General features: G+C 46.7%; 1 protein-coding gene across 1 annotated transcript in view; it reads right to left on the reverse strand.

Annotated features, from left to right (window-relative positions):
• The window catches only part of LOC140196915 (disintegrin and metalloproteinase domain-containing protein 33-like), a 125,454-nt gene that overhangs the window by 41,647 nt on the left and 71,642 nt on the right, over positions 1-12,165 (reverse strand). Inside the window, exons 15-16 of the mRNA XM_072256851.1 lie at positions 9,472-9,580; positions 345-546 (exon numbers count right to left, since the gene is read on the reverse strand). Coding sequence (XP_072112952.1) covers positions 345-546; positions 9,472-9,580 — 311 coding nt within the window. The remainder of the gene's footprint in view (positions 1-344; positions 547-9,471; positions 9,581-12,165) is intronic.

Genomic DNA, 12,165 nt, shown 5'->3' on the forward strand with positions numbered 1-12,165 from the left:
GAGCCAGCCCCAACCCAGCACCGAGTGCAGCCCGCCTGTTCTCTCCTACGTAACCCCCGGTACCTCCTCCCCGGGGAAGCTGTACCAGGCGATGCCACAGAATGAGGCCCTCGTCCATGCAACATTTGCCACTATAGGAAAAAACCTCTCCATTAGTACAAGAGGGATGTCCCACCTCCTGACCTCCAGATCCTTCATTTTCCCTGCTTTTGCCTGATCCAGTTACCGCACTCTACCCCACTGATGCCTGACCTCCGTCGCCCTCCCTCCCTGGGCTCCCTCTCTTCTGGCAGCCTGAGGTGACAGGATCGTGACACACCCCTTAATCACATCTTCCTACTCACCCTGCCGTGACCACACTTGGTGCCCGTCCTCACCAGGCCAGGGTCAGCATCGTCCCCTCCGTCCTGGGCAGAGTACAGGTAGGTGCCCCGGCATCTCAGCTCCCTGCCGCGGTGGAGGATGGTGGTGTCGATGGGCACGGTGTTGCGCTCCCGGGGGTTTTCCGCCGGGCTCAGGCACTGGATTTTGCCGCACAGGGCGTCACTGTGGACACAGCACGACTCCAATAAAACCTAGGGAGGCCTGAGGCCACGCCAGGGTCACCTGTCCACAGTATACCCACCCTCACACTGATAGGAACAGGGCCAGCATACACAGGAGAGGGGTTGAGGGGACAGAGAGTGGAGGGGAGGAGGCGATAGGGTGGACGGGGTAATGGGGCAATGGGTTGACAGAGGGAGGGGTGAAGAATGAAGGGATGAGGGTGACGGAGTGTGGGCTGAGCGGAAAACGTGCCTGCTGATGGGAGCGGAAATCGTCAAGGATCACCCAGAGATGAAAGACTGGGGTGTCGCAGTTAATGGGACACTGTTACGCCTCGGGGCAATTCCAGCACTGTCTGCAAGAAGGTTGTACATTTTTCCGTGACCACGTGGGTTTCCGATGAGTGCCCTGCTTTCCTCCCGCGCCCCAAAGATGAAGCTAATTGGTTATGGTAAATTGTCCCGTGACTCGACTAGGGTTAAGTCAGTGGGTTGCTGGGTTGGAGGGGCCTGTTCCAAGATGTATGCCCGAATAAGTGAAATAAAGATTAGCTTTATTTGCCCCAAAGACATTGGAGCAGAATTAGGCATTCGGCCCATTGAATCTGTTCCTCCATTTGATCATAGCTGTTCCTTCCCTCTCTGTCCTATTCCCCTGCCTTCTCCCCATAAGCTTTCATGCCCTGTCCAATCAAGAACCTCTGCTTTATATACACTCAATGACTTGACCTCCACAGGCACCTGTGGCAACGAATTCCACAGATTTACCACCCTCTGGCAAAAGAAATTCCTCCTCATTTCAGAATCAGAATCAGAATTATTATCACTGGCATGTGTCAGTAAACTTCACATGCGGTCCCAGTGGACGTCCCTCTATTCTGAGGTTGTGCCCTCTGGTCCTGGACTCCCCACACTACAGGAAACATCCTCCTACATCCACTCTATCGTAGCCTTTCAAAATAAGACCGGAAGATATGGTAGCAGAATTAGGCAATTTGGCTCATCGAGTCTGCTCCACCATTTCATCATTTTCCTCTCAGCCTGAATCTACATATCTCTTCATGCCCTGTCCAATCAAGAATTATCAACATCTGCCTTAAATATACATACAGACTTGGCCTCCATAGCTGCCTGTGGCAAAAAATTCCACAGATTCACCAGTCTCTCCCTCCTCATCTCCGATCTTAAAGGATGCCCTACTGTTGTAAGGCTATGTCCTCTGGTCTTAGACCCTCTCACCATTGGAATCATCCTCTCCACATCCACTCTATCAAGGCTTTTCACCATTCGATAGGTTTCAATGAGGTCACCCCTCATTCTTCTGAATTGCGGTGAATACAGGTCCAGAGCCATCAAACGCTCTTCATATGACAACATCCAATCCTGGAATCATTTTCATGAACTTCCTTTGAATTTTCTCCAGTTTTAGCACATCCTTTCTAAAGGGCTCAAAACTGCGCACAATACTCCAAGTGAGGCCTCACCAGTGCCTTATAAAGTCTCAACATTACATCCTTGGTTTTATAGAACATAGAAATCTACAGCTCATTACAGGCCCACAACGTTGTGCCAACCATGTAACCTACTCTACAAACTGTCTAGAATTTCCCTAGTGCAAAGCCTCTATTTTTCTAAGCTCCATGTACCGATCTAAGAGGCTCTTAAAAGACCCTATTGTATCAGCTTCCACCACTGTCACTGGCAGTGCATTCCTCGCACCCACCACTCTCTGCGTGAAAAACTTAACACTGACATACCCTCGCTACCTATTTCCAAGCATCTTAAAACTGTGCCCTCTCGTGCTAGTCATTTCAGCCCTGGGAAAAAGCCTCTGGCTATCCACACGATCAATGCCTCTCATTATCTTATACATCTCTATCTGGTCACCTCATCCTCTGTCACTCCAAGGAGAAAAGGCCGAGTTCACTCAACCTATTCTCATAAGATATGTTCTCCAATCCAGGCAACATTGTGGTAAATCTCCTCTGCACTCTCTATAGTATCCACATCCTTCCTGTAGTGAGGTGACCAGAACTGAACACAGTACTCCAAGTGGGGTCTGACCAAGGTCTTATATAGCTGTAACATTACCTCACGGCTCTTAAATTCAATCCCACTGTTGATGAATGCCAACGCACCATATGCCTTCTTAACAATAGAGTCAACCTGCGCAGCAGGTTTGAGTGTCCTATCGACATGGACTCCAAGATCTCTTAGATCCTCCACACTGCCAAGAGTCTTACCATTAGTATCATATTCTGTCTTCAAATTGGACCTATCAAAATGAACCACCTCACACTTATCTGGGTTGAACTCCATCTGCCACTTTTCAGCCCAGTTCTGCATCCTATCGATGTCCCGCTGTAACCTCTGACAACCTTCCAGACTATCCACAACACCCCAAATTTTGTGTCCTCAGCAAACTTACTAACTCACCCTTCTACTTCTTCATCCAGGTCATTTATAAAAATCACAAAGAGGAGGGGTCCCAGAACAGATCCCTGTGGAACACCACTGGTCACCGACCTCCATGCAGAATAGGAACCATCTACAACCGCCCTTTGCCTTCTGTGGGCAAGCCAATTCTGGATCCACAAAGCAAGGTCTCCTTGGATCCCATGTCTCCTTAGTTTCTGAAGGAGCCTTGCATGGGGAATCTTATCAAGTGTCTTACTGAAATCCATATACACTACATCCACTGCTCTAACTTCATCAATGTGTTTAGTCACATCCCCAAAGAATTCAATCAGGCTCGTAAGGCACTACCTACCCTTGACAAAGCCATGCTGACTATTCCTAATCAGATTAAGTCTCTCGAAATAGAAACATAGAAACATAGAAAATAGGTGCAGGAGTAGGCCATTCGGCCCTTCGAGCCTGCACCGCCATTTATTATGATCATGGCTGATCATCCAACTCAGAACCCCGCCCCAGCCTTCCCTCCATACCCCCTGACCCCCATAGCCACAAGGGCCATATCTAACTCCCTCTTAAATATAGCCAATGAACTGGCCTCAACTGTTTCTTGTGGCAGAGAATTCCACAGATTCACCACTCTCTGTGTGAAGAAGTTTTTCCTAATCTCGGTCCTAAAAGGCTTCCCCTCTATCCTCAAACTGTGACCCCTCGTTCTGGACTTCCCCAACATCGGGAACAATCTTCCTGCATCTAGCCTGTCCAATCCCTTTAGGATCTTATACGTTTCAATCAGATCCCCCCTCAATCTTCTAAATTCCAATGAGTACAAGCCCAGTTCATCCAGTCTTTCTTCATATGAAAGTCCTGCCATCCCAGGAATCAATCTGGTGAACCTTCTTTGTACTCCCTCTATGGCAAGGATGTCTTTCCTCAGATTAGGGGACCAAAACTGCACACAATACTCCAGGTGTGGTCTCACCAAGGCCTTGTACAACTGCAGTAGTACCTCCCTGCTCCTGTACTCGAATCCTCTCGCTATAAATGCCAGCATACCATTCGCCTTTTTCACCGCCTGCTGTACCTGCATGCCCACTTTCAATGACTGGTGTATAATGACACCCAGGTCTCGTTGCACCTCCCCTTTTCCTAATCGGCCACCATTCAGATAATAATCTGTTTTCCTATTTTTGCCACCAAAGTGGATAACTTCACATTTATCCACATTAAATTGCATCTGCCATGAATTTGCCCACTCACCCAACCTATCCAAGTCACCCTGCATCCTCTTAGCATCCTCCTCACAGCTAACGCTGCCACCCAGCTTCGTGTCATCCGCAAACTTGGAGATGCTGCATTTAATTCCCTCATCCAAGTCATTAATATATATTGTAAACAACTGGGGTCCCAGCACTGAGCCTTGCGGTACCCCACTAGTCACCGCCTGCCATTCTGAAAAGGTCCCGTTTATTCCCACTCTTTGCTTCCTGTCTGCTAACCAACTCTCCATCCACACCAATACCATACCCCCAATACCGTGTGCTTTAAGTTTGCACACTAATCTCCTGTGTGGGACCTTGTCAAAAGCCTTCTGAAAATCCAAATATACCACATCCACTGGTTCTCCCCTATCCACTTGACTAGTTACATCCTCAAAAAATTCTATGAGATTCATCAGACATGATTTTCCTTTCACAAATCCATGCTGACTTTGTCCGATCATTTCACCGCTTTCCAAATGTGCTGTTATCACATCCTTGATAACTGACTCCAGCAGTTTCCCCACCACCGACGTTAGGCTAACCGGTCTATAATTCCCCGGTTTCTCTCTCCCTCCTTTTTTAAAAAGTGGAGTTACATTAGCCACCCTCCAATCCTCAGGAACTAGTCCAGAATCTAACGAGTTTTGAAAAATTATCACTAATGCATCCACTATTTCTTGGGCTACTTCCTTAAGCACCCTGGGATGCAGACCATCTGGCCCTGGGGATTTATCTGCCTTCAATCCCTTCAATTTACCTAACACCACTTCCCTACTAACATGTATTTCGCTCAGTTCCTCCATCTCACTGGACCCTCTGTCCCCTACTATTTCTGGAAGATTATTTATGTCCTCCTTAGTGAAGACAGAACCAAAGTAATTATTCAATTGGTCTGCCATGTCCTTGCTCCCCATAATCAATTCACCTGTTTCTGTCTGCAGGGGACCTACATTTGTCTTTACCAGTCTTTTCCTTTTTACATATCTATAAAAGCTTTTACATGCTCATAAATCTTGCCTCTTAGAATCTTCTCTGACAACTTGCCCACCATTTAAGTCAGACTCACTGGTCTGTAATTTCCTGGGTTATCTCTACTCCCTTTCTTGAACAAGGGAACAACATTTGTAACTTTCCAATCTTCTGGTACTTCTCCCATCCCTATTGGTGATGCAAAGATCATTACAAGAGGTTCAACAATCTCCTCCCTTACTTCTCACAATAGCCTGGGGTACATTTCATCCAGTCCTGGTGACTTATCTAACTTAATGCTTTTCAAAACCTCCAGCACATCCTCTTTCTTAATGTCTATATGCTCAAGTGTTTCAGTCCGCTGTAAGTCATCCCCACAACTCCTAATATGGTAACTTCAAACACTTCATGACCCCTGACGCCTGGAAATTGACGGTGTCTTCCACAGTGAAGAACGATGCAAAATACTTATTCAGTTCATCTGCCATTTCCTTGCACCCCATTACTACCTCTCCAGCATCGTTTTCTAATGGTACGATAACAACTCTCACCCCTCTTTTACACTTTATATATCTGAAGAAACTTCTGGTATCCACTTTAGTATTACTGGCTAGCTTACTTTCACATTCCATCTTTACCTTCTTAATGGCTTTTTAGTTGCCTTCTGTTTGTATTTAAAAACTTCCCAATCCTCTAACTTCCCACTAATTTTTGCTCCGTTATATGAGCTCTCTTTGGCTTTGACCTCCCTTATAAATACCCTATGCCTTCTGAATTGCTTCCAGAACCTCCAGCCATTGTGGTTCTGCTATCAACCCTGCTAGTGTTCTTTCCAATCAATTCTGGCCAACTCTTCTCTCATGCCTCTGTAATTCCCTGTAATACTGATATATCTGATACACCTAGCTTCTCCCTCTCAAATTTCAGGGTGAGTTTGATCATATTATGTTCCCTTCTCCCCTAAATGTTCTTTTACCTTGAGCTCTCTGATAAATTATAGTTCATTGCACAACACCCAATCCAGAATAGCTGATCCCCTAGTGGGCTCAACCACGAACTGCTCTAAAAAGCCATCTCGTAGGCATTCTAGAAATTCCCCCTCTTGGAATCCAATCTACCTGCATATTGAAGTTCCCCCCTTGACTACTGTAAAATTGCCCTATTGTAACATTTTCTATCTCCCGTTGTAATTTGTAGGCCACATCCATACTACTGTTTGGGGCTCTGTGTACAACTCCCATCAAGGTATTTTTACCCTTGCTGTAGGTTTCTATGTTTAAAACTGTGCCCTCTCATGCTAGTCATTTCAGCCCTGGGAAAAAACCTCTGACTATCCACATGATCAATGCCTCTCATTATCTTATACACCTCTATCAGGTCACCTCTCATCCTCCGTCGCTCCAAGGAGAAAAGGCCGAGTTCACTCAACCAATTCTCATAAGGCATGCTCCCCAATCCAGGCAACATCCTTGTAAATCTCCTCTGCACCCTTTCTATGGTTTCCAAATTCTTTCTGTAGTGAGATGACCAGAACTGAGCACAGTACCCCAAGTGGGGTCTGACCAGGGCCCTATATAGCTGCAACATTACCTCTCGGCTCTTGAACTCAATCCCACGATTGATGAAGGCCAATACACTGTATGCCTTCTTAACCACAGAGTCAACCTGCGTAGTAGCTTTGAGTGTCCTATGGTCTCGGACCCCAAGATCCCTCTGATCCTCCACACTGCCAACAGTCTTACTATTAATACTATATTCTGCCATCATATTTGACCTACCAAAATGAACCACTTCATACTTATCTGGGTTAAGTCCTTGGCTTTTACGCAGCCCTTTATTTCCCTTGTCAGCCACAGTTGCCTCACTCTGCCGTTTGAAAACAACTTCTGTGGGATTTCTTTATCCTGCGCCTTGTGAACTATTCCTGGAAACTTCAGCCCCTGTGTTCTGCCGTCATCCCCGCCAGTATCCCCCTCTGATCCACCTGAGCAAGCTCCTCTCTCAGGCCTCTGTAATTCCCTTTATTCCATTGCGATACTGATACAAACAACAGGAATTCTGCAGATGCTGGAAATTCAAGCAACACACATCAAAGTTGCTGGTGAACGCAGCAGGCCAGGCAGCATCTCTAGGAAGAGGTACAGTCGACGTTTCAGGCCGAGACCCTTTGTTCTGACGACCCTTCGACTGTACCTCTTCCTAGAGATGCTGCCTGGCCTGCTGCGTTTACCAGCAACTTTGATGTGTGTGGCGATACTGATACATGTGAGTTTTGCTTCTCCCTCTCAAATTGCAGTATGAATTATTAGGGAGAAAAAGCTGTCTTAGATTGGGTGTTGTGTAATAACCCAGATCTTATTAGGGAGCTTAACATAAAGGGACCCCCAGGAGGCAATGAAGATAATATGATTGAATTCATAGAAACATAGAAAATAGGTGCAGGCTCGAAGGGCTGAATGGCCTACTCCTGCACCTATTTTCTATGTTTCTATGTTTCTATGAATTCAATCATATTATCTTCACTGCCTCCTGAGGGCCCCTTTATGTTAAGCTCCCTAATAAGATCTGGGTTATTACACAACACCCAATCTAAGACAGCTTTTCCCCTGCTAGGCTTGAACACAAGCTGCTCCAAAAAGCCACCTCATAGATATTCTACAAATTCCCTCTCTTGCGATGCAACACCAACCTGATTTTCCCAATGCCCTTGCATAGTGAAGTCCCCCATTACAATTGTGACATTACCCTTATTACATGCCCTTTCCAGCTCCCTTTGCAATCTCAGCCCCACATCTTGGCTACTATTTGGAGGCCTATATATGATTCCAATAATGTTTTTTTTACCCTTGCAGTTTCTTAACTCCACCCGCAAAGATTCGACTTTCTCTGACCCCACGTCACCTCTTTCCAAAGATGTAATTCCATCTCTTACCAACAGAGCCACACCACCACTTATCAATTCGATACAATGTGTACCCTTGGACATTAAGCTCACAACTATAATTTTCTTTCAGCCATGATTCAGTGATGCCTGCAACACCATATCTGCCAATCTGCCACTGTGGTGCAAGTTCATCCACCTTATTCTGTGAACTATACAATACCTTCAGTCCTCTATTCACCCTTTTCGATTTTGTCACCTTTTTACATTTCAACTCATGCCACTGACTGCAATTTTGCCCTGTCAACAGCCTCTCCTCACTACACGTTGCCTCATCTTCAGCACTATTATCCGCCTTTCCTACGATACTCCTTGTATTGAAATATATGCAGTCGCACGAGTCACACCATGCTCAACCCTTTGATTCCTAACTTTGTTTGAGACCTTACCAACATCTGCCTCCACAACCTCCCCACTAACTGTTCTGGCACTCGGTTTCCCATCTCCTGCAACTCTAGTTTAAGCCCCACTGTGCAGCATTATCAAACCTTCCCGCTAGGATATTAGTCCCCTCCAGTACAGGTGCAAACTGCCCCTTCTGTACAGGTCCCAGATTCCCTGGAAAGGAGCCCAAAGATCCAAAAATCTTATGCCTTCCCTCCTACACCAACTCCTTAGCCACGTATTAAACTGTATAATCTTCCTAGTTCTGGCCTCACTAGCACGTGGCACAGGTAGCAATCCTGAGATCACAACCCTGGAGGTCCTGCCCTTTAACTTAGCACCCAACTCCCTGAACTCCCTACGCAGAACCTCGACACTCGTCCTACCCATGTCATTAGTACCTACGTAGACCACGACTTCTGGCTGTTCACCCTCCCAATTAAGAATGCTGAGGACTCAATCCGAGATATCCCAGACCCTGGCACTCGGGAGGCAACATAACATCCGGGAATCTCGTTCTCGTACACCGAGCAAATCCCCTATCTCCCCCCTTCTCTTCTGAGTCACAGAGCCAGACTCGGTCCCAGAGACCCGACCACTGTGACTTTCCTCTGTTAGGTCACCCCCACCCCGACACTATCCAGAGTGACAGACCTGTTGTTGAGAGGGGTGCCCACAACTTACTATGTCATACTGCCAGAAGAAACTGGAGCACCCGGAGGAAACCCACATGGTCATGGGCGAACATACAAACGTCGACAGCAGTGGGCTTGAACACGGATTGCTGGCATCATGGTAACCACTGTGCTCCGTCCCTGACTCCTGCTGTGATGCACGCCCTGCTGCTCTCTCTGAGGTGGGGTATTCATTGGGGAATGGAGCAGGAACTTGTGGGGGCTCGGTCGGGTGTAACAGAGGGAAAACCATTCCTGTCCCCCCTCTCCCCCACACTCACCCACTGGAACACTTAACAAAGGTCCCATCTCCGTGCTTGCCACAGTTGCCGTACTCATTGCCAGCAGCGTTAACAGCTTCGAAGCAGGCTGGTGGGGCAGGCTGGGCACCTGGAAAATGGAGACATTAAAACCAGACAGAGCAGACAGCCTCACACCCCTCGATGTACGTGCAAGGATGCAAAGGAGGAGACTGCTGTGACCTTGGCAGAGATTTTTATACACTTGCTGGGTACTGGGAGATCAGAAGGGTAATGTGGGTAACATTGTATCTTTATACGAGAAGGGCAGCAAAGACAAAGCAGGGAGCGACAGGCCAGTCAGTCTGACCTCATTCACTACAGTAGTGTGACAGGACGTACTGCAAACTCCTGTCCCTGCAGTGGGACAGTGATACCGCACACATCCCCGTGCGATGGAACACTATTATAGGCACAGGGTGATACAGCACAGGAGCAGGCCCATCTGTCCCTCTCATTCATGCTAGCCCAGTTGCCCCACTGAGTTAGTCCTACCTGTGACCTGTTCAATCTGCCGCTTCTTCTGGTATCTTGTTCTACATACCCCCACCAATGCTCCCCACAAGGTGTGTACATATCAGTTAATATTACAGCACAAAGGAATTTAAACACAGCCTTACAAGACTCTGGTTGGACCCCACTTGGAGTATTGTGTTCAGTTCTGGTCGCCTCACTACAGGAAGGATGGGGATACTATAGCGAGGGTGCAGAGGAGATTTACAAGGACGTTGCCTGGATTGGGGAGCATCCCTTATGAGAATAGATTGAGCGAACTCGGATTGGAGTGACGGAGGATGAGAGGTGACATGATAGAGGTGTACAAGATGATGAGAGGCGTACAAGATGATGAGAGGCATTGATCATGTGGATAGTCAGAGGCTTTTTTCCAAGACTGAAATGGCTAACGTGAGTGGGCATAGTTTTAAGGTGCTTGGAAGTAGGTACAGAGGAGATATCAGTGGAGGCAGATACAATAGGGTCTTTTAAGAGACTTTTAGATAGGTACATGGAGCTCAGAAATATAGAGGGCTATGCAGAAGGAAAATTCTAGAGTAGGTTACATCGTCAGCACCAGTATTGTGGGCCGAAGGGCCCGTAATGTGCTGTAAACGTCTGTTTTATGTTCTATGTACAAAAGGTTATCACCCTCTACCTCAACGCCATGTTAAGTATATTTCATGATCGTACACAACCACATTTCCTTTTCCGGTTTCTGATGCAGATGGTGTTGACAACATGGAGTTGGTGATGATTTGTTTGTAGATTCCAGAATTATGCTATTTTTATTGAAGAAATTAATCAGTGTGCACATGTTGTTGTTGCAGGGCAAAAAAATTGCACAGCACAAGATTTTTGCGCCCACTGGTCATTACAAATTAGAGGGAGCATTGCCCACCACCGTCCATGTGAAAAACCTGCCCCTTGTGCCCCTTTCTATCTGGCCTTCCTGGACACAGTCCTTGCCCTCTGACACTCTGCCTCTTCCACAGGACAGGAGCCATTTGAAAGCTGCAAATCTTTTTGGGAGTGAGTCATTTTTTGAAGCAACGAGTGTGAGAGTGACATATTACAAGGCAGGAGTCATTTCAAAAAAGCAAGTCTTGCTGGTGTGAGACTTTTTTCAGCCAATAAATAAAAGGGAAGTGTAAGCAAAGTGGCCATTTTGTGAGTGGGCCAGTGTTGACAGTGGTCAAGATTTGGCCTAAGCAACACCCCAAAATGCTGGAGAAACTCAGCAGGCCAAGCAGCATTTATGGAGAGGAGTACAGTTGACGTTTCGGGCTGAAACCCTTCGTCCTGCTCTTTTCCTAGATGCTGCCTGGCCTGCTGAGTTCCTCCAGCATTTTGTGTGTGTTGCTCAGATTTCCAGCATCTGCAGATTTTCTCTTGTTTGTGATAAGATTTAGCTCAACGGGCTTCGGCAAGAAAAGGCAGAGACTAAGGGGGCTAAGTGAGTCCATAAGACACAGGAGCAGAATTAGGCCATTCAGCCCATCGAGTATGCTCCACCATTCCATCATGGCTGATCCCAGATCCCACTCAACCCCATACACATGCCTTCTCACCATATCCTTTTGATGCTCTGACCGATCAGGAAATGATCAATTTTCACTTTATGTATACCTACAGACTTGGCCTTCACCGCAGTCTGTGGCACAGCATTCCACAGACTCATTACCCTCTGGCAAAAAAAATTCCTCCTTCCCTCTGTTATAAAAGGTCACCCCTCAATTTTGAGGCTGTGCCCTCTAGTTCAGGACACCCCTACCAGAGAAAACATCCTCTCCACATCCACCTTATCTAGTCCTTCCAACATTCGGTAGGTTTCAATGAGATCCCCCTGCATTCTTCTAAATTCCAATGAGTACAGGCCCACAGCTGCCAAACGCTCCTCATATGTTAACCCCTTCATTCCTGGAATTATCCTTGGGAACCTCTCCAATAACAACACATCTTTTCAGAGATAGAAGGCCCAAAACTATTGACAATACTCCAACTGCAACCTGACTAGTGCCTTATAAAGCCTCAGCATTATCTCCTTGCTTTTATATTCTACTCCGCTTGAAATTAATACATTCATTACATTTGCCTTCTTTACCACAGACTCAACCAGTAAATTAACCTTCTGGGAGTCTTGCACGAGGACTCCCAAGTCCCTCTGCACGTCTGATATTT

Source organism: Mobula birostris, chromosome 4 (assembly GCF_030028105.1).
Source record: "Mobula birostris isolate sMobBir1 chromosome 4, sMobBir1.hap1, whole genome shotgun sequence".
In the NCBI taxonomy this organism is placed as follows: domain Eukaryota; kingdom Metazoa; phylum Chordata; class Chondrichthyes; order Myliobatiformes; family Myliobatidae; genus Mobula; species Mobula birostris.